The sequence below is a fragment of the Nicotiana tabacum genome, chromosome 7 (assembly GCF_000715075.1).
Source record: "Nicotiana tabacum cultivar K326 chromosome 7, ASM71507v2, whole genome shotgun sequence".
NCBI lineage: Eukaryota > Viridiplantae > Streptophyta > Magnoliopsida > Solanales > Solanaceae > Nicotiana > Nicotiana tabacum.
In genome coordinates, this window is record NC_134086.1 from 177151786 (window position 1) to 177170630 (window position 18845).

Genomic DNA, 18845 nt, shown 5'->3' on the forward strand with positions numbered 1-18845 from the left:
CATTTTAGATAGGGGCACTTAGTTTACTTCGTAGTTTTGGAGGTCTATGCAGCGAGAGTTGGGTACTCAGGTTGAGTTGAGCACAACTTTTCACCCTCAGACGGACGGGCAGCCCGAGCGCACTATCTAAATATTGGAAAACATGTTGCGTGCTTGTGTCATTGATTTTGGAGGGTCATGGGATCAATTTCTACTGCTTGTAGAGTTTGCTTATAACAACAGCTACCAGTCGAGTATTCAGATGGCTCCGTATGAGGCTTTGTGTGGGAGGCGGTGTAGATCTCCAGTCGGTTGGTTTGAGCCGGGTGAGGCTAGGCTATTGGGGATAGACTTGGTACAGGATGCTTTAGAAAAAGTGAAGGTAATTCAGGAGAGGCTTCATACAGTGCAGTCGAGACAAAAGAGTTATGCTAACAGGAAGGTTCGAGATGTGTCCTACATGGTTGGTGAGAAGGTTCTATTGAAGGGTTCGCCCATGAAGGGTGTTATGAGATTTGGGAAGAATGGTAAATTGAGTCCTCAGTTCATTGTGCCTTTTGAGGTTCTTCGGAGGATTGGGGAGGTGGCTTATGAGCTTGCTTTGCCCCCCAGCTTGTCGAGTGTGTATCTGGTATTTCATATTTCTATGCTCCGAAAGTATATTAGGGATCCGTCTCATGTTCTAGATTTCAGCACGGTTCAGTTAGATGGTGGTTTCACTTATGATGTGGAGCCAGTAGCTATTTTGGAGCATCAGGTTCAAAAGTTGAGATCAAAGTATATAGCTTCAGTGAAAGTGCAGTGGAGAGGTCGGCCCGTGGAGGAGGCTACCTGGGAGACCGAGCGGGAGATGCGGAGCAAATATCCTCACCTGTTTGAGGCTTCAGGTATGTTTCTTTACTCATTCGAGGACGAACATTTGTTCAAGAGAGGGGAGGATGTGACGACCCGACCAGTCGTCTCATGAGTTATCGCTCCGTTTTCCCCATTTCTGCTTCTTATTGCCTTGTTTATCGGTTTTATATGTGATCGGGTTGGTTGGCTCGGGTTCAGAAAGGTTTTGAGAAGGTTTGAGACACTTAGTCTCTTTTGAGGAAACTTAAGTTGGAAAAGTCAATCTGATGTTGACTTATGTGTTAGAGGTCTCAGATGTGATTTCTGATGGTTTGGATATCTTTGGGAGGTGATTTGGGACTTATGAGCGTGATTGGAATGTGTTTTGGAGGTCTGGAGTAGATTTAGGCTTGAATTGGCGAAATTGGATTTTTGGCGTTTTCCGGTTGATAGGTGAGATTTTGATATAGGGGTCGGAATGGAATTCTGAGAGTTGTCGTAGCTCTGTTGTGTCATTTGGGATGTGTGTGCAAAATTTCAGGTCATTCGGACGTGGTTTGGTTGGTTTTTTTTATCAAAAAGCGTAATTTAGAAGATTTTGGAATTCTTAGGCTTGAATTCGATGCGAATTTGGTGTTTTGATGTTGTTTTGAGCGTTTTAAAGGTTGGAACAGGTTTGAATGATGTTATGAGATATGTTTGTGCTTTTGGTTGAGGTCCCGGGGGGCCTCGGGGTGATTTCGGATGGTTGACGGGGAGTTTGGAGTTTTGGTAAAGCTGCAGATTTTTTGGTTCTGTTGTTTCCGCACCTGCAGATTGGGGATTGCAGGTGCGAAGCCGCAGATGCGAGGAAAAGGGCCGCAGAAGCGAAAAGGGCCTAGGAAGGTGGAGCCGCAGTAGTGGATAAGGAGCCGCAACTGCGAAGGTGCAGGTGCGGGTAAGGTATCACAAAAGCGAAAAATGGACGGTTAAGTGATTTGCACAAAAGCGCACCTGGGACCACAGATGCGGGTCCGCAGGTGCGAGCTTGTGACCGCAGAAGCGGTTTAGCTGGGGCAGAACATATAAATTCATTCCTTCGCAATTTTTGAGCTATTCCACCATTCCTAAGTCGGTTTTTGGAACTTTTTGGGTGATTTGAAGAAGGATTTCAACGGGTTTCATTGAGGTAAGGATTTTGGACCTAAAACTCGTTCATATGGTATTATTTCACGGATTAGAGCTATAATTAATGGAATTTAAGGGTTAAAATTGGGGAAACTAGGGCTTGGTATCGGAGACCTAGACTTGAGGATTTGAGGGACCATTTGTGGTCGGATTTTAGTACTTTTGTTATGTATGAACTCGTGGGGAGATAAGGAATCTATTGATGTTAATTTTATCAAATTTCGAGACGTGGGCCCAGGGGTCGGGTTTTGGTAATTTCAGAATTTATGTTATAAATTGATTATTTTCGCTTGGGCTTCGTTCTCTTAGCATATTTTGGCGTCGTGATTCTGATTTTGGATAGATTTGATGTGAGTTGAGGCAGATTCGAGGGGCAAAGGCATCGCGGGGAAGAGTTTGGACCGGGTTAAGGTGAGTAATGATTGTAAATATTGTCCCAAGGGTATGAAACCTCGGATTGCACATCGTTGTGCAATATTGAGGTGAGCACACGCTGGATGACGAGCGTGGAGTCGTGCACTGTTGGGGATTGTGACTTAGTCCATCCCGAATGATTGTTTTACCGTGTATTTGACTGAAAACTGTTTGCTATTATCATGTTTTGGGTTGAATGCCATATTTGGGCCTCGTGCCAACTATTTGAACCCTTAGGGGATTTTTACTTATATTTCCTCACTGTTTGACTATTTTTACTAGCTTTTACTGCTTCATTATAGCCTGTGATGTGCCTTACGTGATTTCTTATTTCTCAGTCTTTATTTATTATTATTACTCACTGAGATGGAGTACTCACTTTACTCCCTGCACCCCGTGTGCAGATTCATGCGCTGCAAGTCTTGCTTGCGAGGGTTGAGAGCTCCCGGCAGATTTCAGAGTTCACGAGGTAGCTGTTTGGCGTTCGCAGCCCCGCGCTTCTCCCTCCCTATCTCATTTCTTCTCTCTTGTCAGTGATTCTGTAATAGCTGTGTAGACTTTTCAGACTTGTAGTATATTGCTAGATGCTCATGACTGGTGACACCCCAATGTCGGGTTGTGTTGATTTTAAATTCCGCAAATTGTACTGTTCACTGCTTATTTTAAGATTTTATCATGTTAAAGACTTAATACTTATTCTTTTAATTGCTTAAAAATGAAGTGGGAATGTATCGGCTGACCTTATCTTCACGAGGGGCACTATCATGATCGGATCCGTGTTTAGGGTCGTGACAAAAAGTGAGTAGTATTTTCAGTAAGTTGAGAAAATTCTTAATTATATGGGTAATTGGTTGATTATTAGTTAATGGGGCAGCCCCACCCTTATAATTAAAATGACTCTTAAAAGTCTTGCATATATGTCATATTGTGGAGAATTAAAGTAACTTAGTCACCACTTGAAGTGGGCCCACACCCATTCAAACACCTAAAGGTTTGTGACCATTTTTTATTCATTTGGCTCTCAGACTTTCAAAGGATTCAAGTACTGTTCTTTCCCATGGAGGCTTACGTTAGAAAATTGAAGGGAAATCATAATATCTCCTTACTACAACACCAAATTACAAACGATGGAGCATTTGGTAGACATCTGGGTTGCGCTATTGTTATGATTAAATTTGGTCGTTCTCTATTTCGATCGCGCCGTTACGTGTTTCGTCACAATTGGCGAATATTAAAAGGATTGTCAAGAGAATCGACTCAGGTATGTCAAGGTTATCCCTTCTTTCTTTTGGCATGATTCGTACGACATAAAGGAAATGAGCAAATGCGCAATTTCCATAAATAACTCTATTTATAAAAATGTTAGAGATGCTTATGTTCATGATTCTTCATGTGTCATATTATTCTATCATCTGTTCATAGGTATCAGAAAAATACGTAAGTTGAAAAAAGTTTACTTCATGATATTACTCAAAGGCATAATGGTCTTATGACGTTCCAAGAGATTTTATTGACATACTTCTCATGCATTGCATTCATGTATATTGACCCATGACCAGATGGCGTTATATACGTGTATATATATATATATATATATATATATATATATATATACGCGTATATTATATGTATATGGGATATGGGAAAAGAGTTACTGCGTTATATATGCACCACCACCTGATCAACTGGTATACATTGATGATTTGCCCACAGTGGCCGATATGATATGATGAGATGCCCTTAGAGGCTTGATGATGTTATGAACATATATACCCATGCATGGTATGACATTTATACGCATTTTTATGACATTATAAAAATGAAATGATTCACAGAGCTATGCAAACGTATATGTCGAGTCTTTACTCCATGTTTTTCTCATGTCTATTATTTACTGATTTTCATTACTTACATACTCTGTACATTATTTATACTGACGTCTCTTTTGCCTGGGGACGTTGCGTCTCATGCCCGTAGGTCCTGATAGACAGGTCGAGAGCCCTCCAAGTAGGCTATCAGCTCAGCAGAAGATGTTGGTGCGCTTCATTTGCTTCGTCTTGTTTGGTTAGCATGATTTAGATGTGTATTGTGTGGTATGACGGAACTCTGTCCCGACCTTTATGAAAATTATGTATTCTTAGAGGCTTGTAGACAGATGTCATGTACATAAAAGATTGTATGGCCTTGTCAGCTTATGTTCAGTGTACGAGTGATTATTTTGGCCTTATAGGCCCGTATGTCTTATGCATAAGTTGGTATCAAATGTTGTATTCTACTTATCTCACGACAGCCTTCCAACTCAGTTATTTATGATAGTGTGACATGAAAAAATACGTTATGTTGGTGCTCGATTGAGTAAGGTACCGAGTGCCCGTCGCGGTCCATCGATTTGGGTCGTGACACTCACCAATTTAGGAAAGTTTTCTTTCTCTTTAGTTACCTTATTCTTACATAGACACACAACGCGCACAACATTGACTAACATTGTGGATATTTTTCATTATAATAATTTAATAGGTACTAATAAACTTAACCGGGAATACAAGAATATTAGAATTACTAGATTCTACAGATCAAGCTTTAATGTGTATTCGTAACCATCATTTTTGTGGTACAACATGCCCTTAGCTCTTTGCTTCATACTCTTGTTTCCCTGTCACAGTATATGTTGGGATATCTCCCTGTACTGATGCTGTTGTTTTTATCAAAACTTTAGAGTTTATGTTTATATGACATTTGAACCAAATACTCTTATAAGAGCCATATTTAATTTGTAATTCATTGGACGAACGACTTATGTATGTACAAGAACTGCTGATCGATATGCATCATGTTGTAATTTCTTGCCCAAGTAAAGATGGATTTTAGTAGTTATTGACTAGCATGTCTAATTCTCAGATGTGATATTTTTTATACAAGACTGTTATGTCAGCTGCTAATGATTGCTGAGGGCAAGTACACGATCTGCTAGTAGATCTTACGCTAATATTTGAAAAACTTCTTTGTTGCTACATTTTAAATATTTAAAAGCACCAGAACATAGATCAATAAGTGCTCCCCTCTTTTCCTTCCACTCTCATATGTTATAAACTGGTTAGTGATTTGGTACATAACGGATGCTTACAGAATATTCTCTTTGACATTGCTAGTGTCAACGCATGGGCAGTGGAGCCAACCTTATCAAGAAGACCGATTAACATATATTTTTATTAATTAAATTGTTACTGGTTTTTCCTTTACTTTTTCTACATTTATTTTGTGTATTTTCAGAAGTTTACCTTTTTTAACTCACACCTCTTCATCTCCTCTTAATACCCATAACTCTCTAATCGCTTTTCATGTCCATAACTCCCAAATGCTTAATGTGTAAGTTAATGACATGACCTTATGGCAGTTCATCTTATATTAGAGTCATTCTCTTAATATTTTGTTGTTTGAACTTCTATGACTCATATTCTTCTCCACGTTCATCTATAATTTTACTTTTTGAAGTCTTTTCCTTCATAACTTATGTTAATGTGAAGTTAGTGATAATTTAGAGTGTTGGAGCCAACCGAAAAAGTATAATATTTATGATTTAAATCTGTTTACAAAATTATTTTGTATGTATATACCTGAAGCTCATTATCCTTTATTTACCAATTTACTAAAAAAATTAGTAGTTTACAGATTTTTTATGTTACTAGTTCTTGTTAAATTGAATATATCGCCAGCCAGTGATGCCATTGAAGCTCGTCTGTAGAGAGAGTGAGAAAGGAAACTAAGAGAGAGAAGAAGAGTAGTTAAGAAGAGAAAGTTTGTTAGGGAATTTTTTGTTCTATTTCTTCTAACTGAAATGTACAGTACTAATACAATATATATATATACATCCACATATCAAGTAACCGACTTCTACTATGCTAACAATCTAGCCACATATCAAGTAACCGACTTCTACTATGCTAACAATCTAGCCACTTTAATAATTGATTACTCTTCTAAAAGGTACTACTATATATTTCAACACTCCCTCTCAAGTTGTGAATGAAAAATATTTTCCATTCTCAACTTGGATAAAAGAACCATGTGTTGCTGATGTCTTAATGCCTTTGTTAGAATATCTGTAGGTTGACATTGAGTAGCAACATAGGTTGTTCTGATAATACTTTGCTAAATTTTTCCTCTAATAAAATGGCAGTCTATCTCTACATGTTTTGTTCTTTCATGATACATAGGATTGGCTGCAATTTGCAGTACAGCTTGTTGTCACAGTATAGCTCCATAGATAATATTAGATTCACTTGTTGCTCTTCCAATAGTCCCTTCAACCAAACTAGTTCAGCTATTGTGCTTGTCGTGCTCCTGTACTCTGTACTCTGCTTTTCCAGAGCTTCTTGAGATGGTATTTTGCTTCTTTGCCTTCCAAGAGATGAGTGAACTTCCCAACCTTATACAGTACTCTGTCACTAACTTTCTTGACATAGGGCATGAGGCCCAATCTGAGTCACAAAATGCATGTATCCGCTCTTCACTCTTACTAGACATAAGTAATCTCAAACCTGGCTGCTTCTTAACATATCTCACAACATGTAATGTTGTTTCATAGTGTGACTTTTTTGGTACATACATGAACTAAGGCACTAGACTGCATATGAGATGTCTGTTCTGTTAATTGTGAGGTATAGTAGTTTCCCTATGAGCCTATGATAACTCCCCCGTCTACTAATGCCTCATCATGGTTGCTTGTGTTAGTGCACTTATCAAACTCCACTCTTGTGAGTTTCAGATTTTGTTCCATAGGTATGTCTTTTGGTTTTGATCCTGCTAAGCCTGTTTTTGAAATCATCTCAAGTGCATATTTCCTTTGTGACATATGTATCCCTTCCTTTGATCTAGCAAACTTAATTTCTAGGAAATATATTAGTTCTCCCAAGTCCTTTAGTTTGAAATTCTATTGAAGTGAAGCTTTAGCCTGGTTGATTTCCTTTAAATCATTTCCTGTTACCAAGATGGCATCCACATATACAAGCACTAGAATAAATTTATTTTTGACAAGTCTAGTGAATAAAGATTAGTCATGTTTGCTTTGTTGAAAACCAGTAGTTGTGAGGGCTTGTGTGAGCTTAAGGTTCCATTGTCTTGAAGCTTGCTTCAACCCATAGAAGGATTTGAGTAGTCTGCACACTTTGGACTCCCCTTGACTACCAAATCCCTGGGTTAGTGTCATGTAGACCTCCTTATCAAGATCCTCATTAAGGAACGCATTATGCACATCCATTTGAAAAAGAGGTCAATGCTTCAGTGCAGCAGTAGCTACAACAGCCCTAATAGTAGTAAGTTTGTTTATAGGGGAGAAGGTATCATGAAAGTCTAGACCTTCTTGTTGTGTATACCCCTTAGCAACTAGTCTAGCTTTAAACCTTTCCACTGACCCATCAACATTGTACTTAATCTTATATACCCACTTGCAACCAATTGGAACTTTCCCAGTAGGTAGATCCACAACCTCCCAAGTATGATTATCATCTAGAGCTTTAATCTCAAGTTTCATTGCTTGAACCTATCTATCATCCTTGGATGCTTGAGAGAAAGTAGAAAGTTCAGTATCAATAGAAAAAAAGGCAAGAAAGGATTGATAATGTGGGTGCAAATGAGTATAGGAAACACAGTGATGGATATGATAGTTAATACAATTGGAGGTAGAAGGTAATGGAGGATGAACATAGTCTGTCAACCAAATAGAGGGCTTAGATGTTCTGCCTGACCTTCTAATGGGAGCAACATTAGATGGAGGAAGAGGTGAAGGAGTGGGAACAGAATTGGATGTATCAGCAGGAACTACTGGGGGCTGTGGTGCAGAGAAATCAGTAGATTGATCAGGTGAAGAGAATATAATAGGTTGATATGAGAGGTCAGGTTGGAGGGGTGAATGAGTAGGTGAAGTTATATCAGGGAAGTCTGGATGGTGAGTAGTTTAAATCGGTGTTGCAAGAAATTTACTCTTAGGAAATTTGAAGGAAAAGATATTTTCATGGAATATCATATTTCTATTGAAGAAAAACTTACTAGCTTCAATATCATAAAGCATGTATCCTTTTTGTGTAGATGAATATCCCATGAAGATTACAAGAATAGATTTTGGAGTAAACATGTCACTAAAATTAGGCTTTGTGGCATAGCAAAGGAATCCAAAAGTTCTCATATGGTCAAGCTTGGGTGGCTGACCATGAAACAATTCATAAGGTGAATGACCCTTTAAGGTTGAACTTGGCAATCTATTTATGATGTATATTGCTATCAGAATACAATTCCCTCAAAATCTTAATGGTATGGGCTTGATATCTCAATGCTCTTCCTATTCCAAGAATGTATCTGTGTTTTCTTTATACTATCTCATTTTATTGTGGGATGTGAACACAACTGCTTTGATGGACTATGCCTTTGGATCTAAACAGATTAGAACATATAGAATTGAAAACTCATGTCCATTATCAGATCTAAAGACTTTAACAAAAGTAGAAAATTGATTGTGTACCAATTGAAGGAAATCAAGTAAGACAACATAGACATCACTTTTCAGTCTCAAGAGAAATGTCCAGGTCATCCTGGAGTAATCATCAACAAGAGTAAGGAAGTAATTAAAATTATTGTAAGTAGACACTCTATATGGAACCCAAACATCCATATGTACAAGACTAAATGGGGAATTTGATCTGGTTACACTAGTAGGAAATGGTAGTCTAACTTGTTTAGCTAATGGACATATAGAACAAGTATTAGGTGTTGATTTGGACACAAGATCCTTTATTGAGGGTATTTTCTATAATACTGCAATTGAAACATGACCATAGCCTTTGATGCCACAAATCATCAGAATGATGTTGGACTGAAGAAGCTATATGATTTAAAGAATAGTAGTAGAAGGAGCAGCAACATGTGTGAAAGGATTGAGGATGTATAGGCTACCCCTGAATCTACCAATCCCCTTCACCAAACCACCGAAGAGATCCTGAAATAGGAAGAAATTAGGATAGAAATTAATTGAGCATTGTAATTCTCTTGTGTATTTAGAAATAGAGAGAAGGTTGTACTTAAAGTCAGGCACATACAGCACATTTTGTATAGTTTGTATAGGAAGAATAGAACAGGATCCAGTGTGAGTGATCTCAGTATTGTTTCCATTCGGTAATTGCACATAGTTAGGTTGATTATTTGGCACACTCTTAGGATTTAAAAACAGGTACAATGATGAAGCTATGTGATTAGAAGCTCTAGAGTTAATAATCCATTAACCTTGAGAAGCATTAGATATACCTGTCATGTTTGTTGTTTCAGTTGGTTCATGTTCCTTGCTTAGCAGCTTCAGAATTTATTGGTATTGTTCAGCAGTGAACACTGGCAAAGTTGGTGTAGCTATTTTCTTCAGATTTTCAAAATGCATTTTCCCTTTATCATTCATACTCACGTTATGAGCTGTAGGCATTTGATTCTGGTTGTTAAAACCACCTCTTCTTCTGTTGTCAAATCTAGAATTGGATAGATATCCAACTAGTTTGTGTTGCGGAAGCCAAATGTATATAGTGTGAATAAGTCACAACTACTATACCAAAAATTTTGGCAGCCACCAAATAATAAATAAGACAATAAAGCAACAATAAAAGGAACACCAGAATTTACGAGGTTCGGCTAATTTTGCCTACTCCTCGGACAACCAATATTTTATTCCACTCCAAAAATACAAGTGAAATAATACTAAAGAGAGAAGATACAAATGCCTTAAACAGATGAGAAGGAAAATGAGAGGTGTGTATAAATCCTAAACATTAGGCCTTCTTTTATAGGGAAAATTTCCCAACCAAATGGCTAACCCACCGATGTGGGACTTTGCCAAATTCAACAAATCTCCACCTTGGCAAAATTCCACATCTTCAATCTTCTTTCAATAACAAATTTTGGTTGTATCTTCATCTTCAATCTTCAGTGTTCAACAATGTTGATCAAATCCAAACAATATTGAAACTTGACCGCAGTCACCACCTTTGTCAGCATATCAGCAGGATTCTCCGTAGTATGAATTTTCTTCACCGTGACTCCACCTTCTTCTATGATTTCTCGTACGAAATGATACCGAATATCAATGTGCTTCGTCCTTGCATGATAAACTTGGTTCTTCGCTAATTGAATAGCACTTTGACTATCACAAAAAATTGTGATACCTTTTTGTTCAACACCAAGCTCCTTTAGCAATCCTTGAAGCCAAATTGCCTCCTTCACAGCCTCTGTAATAGCCATATACTCTGCCTCTGTTGTAGACAAAGCAACTGTTGACTGCAAAGTAGACTTCCAACTAACTGGTGCCTTTGCAAAAGTAAACACATAACCAGTAGTTGATCTTCGTTTGTCCAGATCACCCGCAAAATCTAAGTCACAATATCTAATTACAGACTGATTATCTTCCTGCTCAAAAACTAACCCGACATCTACAGTAGTATGAATATACCGTAGAATCCACTTCACAGCTTGCCAATGCTCCTTTCCTGGATTATGCATATATCTGCTAATAACTCTAACAGCTTGTGAAATGTCAGGTCTCGTACAGACCATTGCATACATCAAGCTACCAACAACATTTGCGTATGGTACCTTTGACATATACTCTCGTTCAACTTCATCCTTTGGCGACATAGTAGTACTCAGCTTAAAATAGGGAGCAGGTGGAGTACTAACTGGCTTAGTCTTGTTATCTATGCCAAAACGTTGAAGTACTCTCTTCAAATATTCATTTTGAGATAAACAGAGTTTCTTTGAACGTCTATCTCTTATTATCTCCATGCCATGAATTTTCTTTGCCTCACCTAGATCCTTCATCTCGAACTCCTTCTTCAGTTGAATCTTCAACTTATCAATTTCTTCCGAATTCTTGGAAGCTATCAACATATCATCAACATATAGGAGAAGATATACAAAGGAACCATCTTTAAAGCTTGTGCAAATACACACAATGATCGTATTTGCTTCTCTTGTACCCTTGCCGCAACATAAACTCGTCAAATCGCTTGTACCATTGTCTAGAAGATTGTTTCAATCCGTACAATAATTTTTCAAGTTTGCACACCATATTTTCTTTTCCAGCAACTTTGAATCCTTCTGGTTGAGTCATGTAGATTTCCTCCTCCAAGTTTCCATGTAAAAACGCAGTTTTTACATCCATTTGAACTAGTTCCAAATCCAATTGTGCTACCAAAGCCAACATAATTCTAATGGAGGAATGTTTTACAACTGGAGAAAACACTTCATTGTAATCAGTTCCCTCCTTTTGAGCATATCCTTTGGCCACCAATCTTGCTTTGTAGCGAACATCTACTTGGTTATGAAATCCTTCCTTCTTTGCAAATACTCATTTGCATCCAATTGCTTTCTTTCCCTTCGGGAGATTGGCCAATCTCCATGTATGATTCTGATGAAGGGACTGTATTTCATCATTCATGGTAATCCTCCACTTATCTTCTTCTGAACTTTGGACATCGTCTTTATAAGTAGTAGGAACATCATCAGCTACAATTGAGGTTGCACAAGCAACCGTCTCTATGAGACGAACAGGTTTCGTTATTGTTCTTTTTGGCCTGCTGGTTGCTATTGATTCAAGTTGTTGTTGAGGTTCCTGAGTTGGAATCTCCTCTACTGGCTCTCCTTCCAGAGGGTAATCTTCATTTGTTTCCTCATCTGCTTCTTGTGTAGGAAAAATAAATTTTTCCTCAAACTCCACCTGCTTAGAAGCACCTTTATTTTGTTTGGTATATTCTGTTACCTTATTTACCATAGCAGATTCATCAAAGGTAACATCCCTGCTGAATATTACTTTCTTTGTCATAGGACACCATAAGCGATATCCTTTGACTCCAGAAGTAATTCCCATAAAAATAGCCTTCTTTGCCCTTGGATCCAATTTTGACTCCGTCACATGATAATATGCAGTTGAGCCAAACACGTGCAAAGAGTTATAATCTACAGCGGGTTTTCCATACCATTTTTCAAATGGTATCTTTCCATCAATAGCAGCAGATGGTAGACGATTAATGAGGTGGCATGCATATGTAATTGCCTCAGCCCAAAATTCTTTGCCCAAGCCAGCATTGGACAACATACACCGTACCTTCTCCAGCAAGGTCTGGTTCATACGTTCTGCCACTCCATTCTGTTGTGGTGTATGTCTAACAGTGAAGTGTCGGACGATGCCATCATTTTCACAGACCTTATTGAAATGATCATTTTTGTATTCACCTCCATTGTCTATGTGAATACACTTGATCCTTCTGCCTGTTTGATTCTCCACCATCGTCTTCCATTTGAGAAAAATTCCCAGCACTTCATCTTTGTTTTTCATTGTATACACCCACACTTTTCGAGAAAAATCATCAACAAAGGTTACAAAATAGTGCTTCCCACCCAATGAAGGTGTTTTGGAAGGACCCCAAACATCAGAGTGTACATAATCCAAAATGCCTTTAGTATTATGGATCGCTGTACCAAATTTAACCCTTGTCTGTTTTCTTTTGACACAATGCTCACAAAACTCCAAGTTGCAAGCCTTTACTCCTTTTAACAGTCCTTGATCTGATAGAGTTTTCAAGGATTTTCCTCCAGCATGTCCCAAGCGCATGTACCATAGCTTGATTGCTTCTGCCTCTTTGTCGTTACTGGATGTCACTGTCGCTGTCCCAATAACTGTACTGCCACGATAGCGGTACATATTATTATTCTTCTGATTAGCCTTCATTACCACTAGTGCATCGGAGCATACTCTCATCACTCTATTTTCTGCAATGATTTTGAACCCTTTTGATTCTAGGGCTCCTACAGAGATGAGATTCTTCTTCAAATCCGGTACAAATCGAACATCTGTTAATGTTCTGATCATTCCATCATGGTTCCTTAATCGTATTGAACCAATGCCATATGAGGTAAGAGGGATGTTATCCGATGTGTGGATGACTCCATATTCTCCTTCTTGAAATTCCACAAACCAGTCCCTGTTGGGACACATATGATGGCTACAAGCCGAGTCCATCAACCATATGTCTGATGATGTTGATGACTCTGTTGTAACTAATGAGAAGTCTGAATCATCACAATCAGCTACATTTGAATCCATAATGGCCTTTCCACTGTTATGTTTGGCTTTATTCTTCAACTTCGGACAGTCTTTCTTCCAGTGCCCTTTTTCTCGACAAAAGGCACATTCATCTTTACTGGGTCTAGATCTTGACTTGGATCTTCCCTTCTTTGTCCTCGTTTGATTTTGAGGACGACCCCTCACAAATAGTGCTCCTCCTTCTCCGCCCTTCTGTTTTTCTCGCTTTCTTTGTTCATAGCTGTACAAAGCCGAACAAACTTCTCTGAGAGAAACTTCGTCATTTCCATGGAGTAGAGTAGTTTCAAGGTGCTCGTACTCATCAAGAAGTGACGCCAACAACATCAAGGCCAAGTCACCATCATCATAAGTTGTATCCATATTTTGCAAATCTGTGACCAACTTATTGAAATTGGTGATATGTTCATTCATCGTGGTACCAGGAACATAGGTGAAGTGAAACAGTCTCTTCTTCATATACAATTTATTTTGACTGTTTTTCTTCAAAAATTTATCCTCCAGTGCTTTCCATAATTTACTTGCAGAAGTTTCCTTTGTGTATGGATATTTCTGCTCTCTAGCAAGGTAAGATCGAATGGTACTGCAAGCAACACGGTTGAGAATCTTCCAGTCTTCTTCTCCAATAACATCTGGTTTCTTTTCTTCAATGGCCAGATCTAGCCCTTGTTGAAAAAGGACATCTAGAACCTCGCCTTGCCACATCCCAAAATGCCCGGACCCGTCAAAATTTTCTACCGCAAATTTTGCATTTGACACAATTCTTGTCATAAGCGAAGATGCCAATGATGACATATTGTTGACACTTGATGTAGATTCTTCTTGTTTATTGTCTCTCATATTTGACACAAATATTATTTAGTAGCTGACGACACAAATCAAGATTATTTCCTTTCTGATGTAGAAGATCAGACTAAGCTGCAACCACAGAGCATACTCAAACAGAACCTTGACTCAATTACCAAGATAAATCTTTTCTGATGTGGAAGATCAGACTATGCTGCAACCACATAGCATACTTAGACAGTACCTTGGCTCTGATACCAATTGTTGCGTAAGCCAAATGTATATAGTGTGAATAAGTCACAACTATTATACCAAAAATTTTGGCAGCCACCAAATAATAAATAAGACAATAAAGCAACAATAAAAGGAACACCAGAATTTACGAGGTTCGGCTAATTTTGCCTACTCCTCGGACAACCAATATTTTATTCCACTCCAAAAATACAAGTGAAATAATACTAAAGAGAGAAGATACAAATGCCTTAAACAGATGAGAAGGCAAATGAGAGATGTGTATAAATCCTAAACATTAGGCCTTCTTTTATAGGGAAAATTTCCCAACCAAATGGCTAACCCACCGATGTGGGACTTTGCCAAATTCAACAGTTTGTAGCAATTCTCTTTCTTGTGGCCCTTCATGTGGCAATAGTCATAGCAGAGATTATTGCTACGCTTAGGCTTGATGCTACTAGTACCTTCCACAAGTCCACTCCCCAGAATACCACTCTATGACATCATTCTCTAACTCTCATCCTGTATGAGCATAGAATATGCTTGATCAAGTGTGGCAGTGGGGTTCATCATTAAAATCTGACTCCTTTGAGGTGTATATGTATCAATTAGTCTCATCAAAAATTTCATTAGCTTCTGTTGGCATAAGAACTCAACAAATAGCCTAGATCTCGCACAATCACAACCAGGATAGGTTATAATTGACTCAAATTCAGCCCACATATCATTCAATTTCGAGTAATATATTGATACACTGGAGATACCCTGCATTAGACTACTTATTTCTATGTTCATATGATAGATTTTTGTTGCATTTACGTTATCAAAACGTTCCTTGAGGGCTTCCCATACCTTTTGTACATTTGATGAATACACTATTCCTTTCCTCAGCTCTTGTGCTACAGAGCTCATTATCCACGACTGGACGATGGCATTGCATCTCTCCCACAGATGCAATCGAAAGCTATCTGCTATGTAGGTCTCTCTAGCACACGATCCATCTATAAATCCGATTTTATTCTTCACGAGCAGAGACATCTTCATCGATATACTCCACTCCGAGTAGTTCTCCGTTCCAATCAGCAATTGTGGCACCAATGCGACACTTGGCGTATCTGAAGGATGCAAATAGAGTGGATCGTTACAATTAAGTTGTTGAGAGCTTGCATGTGAGGTTCCAGCCACGTTTTGAGGTGTATCGACTGACATTTTTGGTTTTAGTGAAGGATTTGATACGGAATTTAGCAGAGACGAAAGTTAATTGAGAAATTAGGGAAAAATTGAATATGAAAAGAGGAGGAATCAGATCTGAGCTTCTATGCGACTGTCAATATCGATCGTTGTGAGCCTAGCTCTGATAACATGTTAAATTGAATATATTGGCAGCCATTGATGCCATTGAAGCTCGTCTATAGAGAGAGTGAGAAGAAAAGTATTTAAGCAGAGAAAGTTTGTTAGGGAATTTTTTGTTCTATTTCTTCTAACTGAAATGTACAGTACTAATACAATATATATATATACATCCACATATCAAGTAACCGACTTCTACTATGCTAACAATCTAGCCACTTTAATAACTGATTACTCTTCTAGAAGAGTACTACTATAATTACATAATGTACAACTATGTATTTCAACAGTTCTTAATAAAAGGAATTAACGGAAACAAATAGACTAACAGTTACGTACTTTTCCACGCAGAGTCTCGCTGCATGAGGTCTGTTTCTTATTTTTTTCTTTTACGTTACAGAATAACTTTCTACGTGGTCTTTATATGGATAAACTCTGAAAACGAGATTAAAGCTTGTTTTTAATTAAGAAACATAAGTTAGCAACTTAGTAAGATCAAATACGAAAATGAAAGAAGATCCAGCTTAGCATCTCTGTTAGGATCGGGAATCCGGGTAGTGCGGAATTTAGCCAAACAACGTTATAATGATAATAACAAAGACAATAGAAGTTGATAGCAATGGCAATTAAAGCATATAAAGAATACACAAATTTAACGTGGTTCAGTATAAGTGATCTACGTCCATAAGCGAAGAGGAGCAATTTCACTATACCAACAAGAGTAGAAAAGAGAGTAAACACTCTAATTAATCCCAAATACCCTAAGAGAATAACCTCACAAGATCACTCTAAAGAAAGGGCTCACACAAGTGCTTCCCAACACTTAACTCTTATATAAAACACTTTTAATAGGAGAAAAGGAAGAAACCAGAAATGAAGACTCAAGTCTTGTTGGTGTATTTAAAATGAACTAATGGCCTTCCCTCTTGGTCTCTTTTGTAAAAGAAGAGATACAATTTGTGCAAATAATGTCTACCACACAATGCAATATTTTTGTGTCCCAAAGAATATTGTCAACAAAGTTTACACTTTGCAAAGATGTTTATGCTAATGTGAGATGGACTCCATCAACCAAAATATTGGCCATAATTACAATCTCAAATATTAATGTCATTAGAATGCAAATTTCGACTAATTCGACTATTTGGATGAAATTTTTGGACTGCGTGTGTGAAATGAGAAGCACGAATATCTGTCGAAAGCCCCATATGATTATGTTAAACACAGCTTTTAACTTTAAAGACAGAATCATACGAGTACTTGAGTAAAAGTATCCTTGCAAATAAATTAAGTAGAATTTACCATTGAGCTATCAATTCCATGATTCTAGACCTACAAATTAACTGTACATGCTCCAAAATCGAGCCCATGACACATTTATAGTTGCCTGGATCTTCTAAAATCTGATTTAATTAACTGGACATGGGGTCATTTTGCCTTTTATGGCATAATATAACTAAGACAGCTATCTTGCTGGTTGTGATATAAATCATAACTAAGGTAGAGATTTTTGGAGGGAAATTAAAATGACGAAGGGTTCTATAAATTAAAGACCATTCTAATCGGTCGAAAGTCTTTTCTAGGTCTATTTTCATAACTAGGTTAGTCTTAGCACCTTTTTGTTTGTGCATTCTAAGCATTAGTTCCTGCATTATAATGGTATTATCACTAGTACGTCTTCCCTTGAGGAAACTAGCTTGGTAAGGGCAAAATAAGTTTTCTAAAAAGGGTTTTAGTCTATTGACTATGGTTTTAGAGATTATTTTATAAATAGTATTAATAAGCTCAATACGACAGAAATTTTTCAGATTACTGGCATTAGGGATTCTGGGGATTAGGCAGAGGTAAGTTTCATTTATCCCATCTGGAAGTTTGCCTATCTCAAATGCTTGATGGCACAGATTTGTAATAGAGGTTCTTAAATACTGCCAATACTTTTGAAAAAAGAATAGATGGAGACCATCCGTCCCGGGTGATTTAAAAGGTTTAAAATTGAAAATTACTTTTTCGAGTTCTGACTGGGACAAAGGATTGTATAAGGAGGATAAGTTACAAAATTTGAAGCTAGGGGGGTCAGTATTAATAGCTGACCAGTCAGAGTAAATTCGGCTGGTAGTGAAAATTTGCCTAAAATAGTTGTAGGTGATCATCAATCTAGTTATCCTCAATATCTTTAAAAAATACAATCTTATTATTTCTTCTATTATTAGTGGCACAGACGTGGAAGAATTTTGAGTTAGTGTCTCTTTCATTGAGCCAGTTTATTCTAGAGCGTAACTTCCGGAAGTCTCCTTCGTTTTTTAAGATATTGTTGTAGTCAGACTTGAGGGAATTTTCTAGGTTATTAAGAAAAGTACTTTGACCATAGGAGCTAGACTTCTGAATCCCTATTAATTTTGCCAAGATTTTTTTCTTTCTCTTAAAAAGGTATCCAAAGGTTGTATTTTTCATTCAATAATACGATTCCTAAAATTATTGGAGGCTACAACAAAATTGTTGTCAAGCCAGCACTCATTAACAATGTTACCAAATTCGGAATGACCACACCAATAAGATTCTAATCTGAATGGTTTGAAAGGGTTATTATGTGTTTTGGAATTAGTTCTGGAAGGATGGGATTATGATCCAAATGAGTTTGAGGCAAGTGAATTATAGATGCCTTAGGGAATATCCTTAACCAATTTTCATTTGCTAGAACCTTATGCAGTCTTTCCATAATACTGTTACTATTTATCTTATTGTGATTCGACCATGTATATTTACAACCTTTAAAACCCAGGTCCATTAACTTACAAATAATTAATCCTATTCCATAATTTGGCCGCCCTTCTTCTATTTATAGGGTTACCTCCTAACTTATCATTCGCTACAAGAACATCATTGAAATCTCATCCTAGTAGCCAAGCACCTTTATAATTATCGTAAATGTTTGTGATATTGTCCCATATGTTATTTC

General features: G+C 37.7%; 1 protein-coding gene across 1 annotated transcript; it reads right to left on the bottom strand.

The window, feature by feature from the left end:
- Positions 1-15049: 15049 nt before the first annotated feature.
- LOC142162450 (uncharacterized) lies at positions 15050-15748 on the bottom strand. The gene has a single exon (XM_075218810.1). It carries the CDS (start codon positions 15746-15748, stop codon positions 15050-15052), a length of 699 nt encoding a protein of 232 aa, XP_075074911.1.
- Between the last annotated feature and the right edge of the window lie 3097 nt (positions 15749-18845).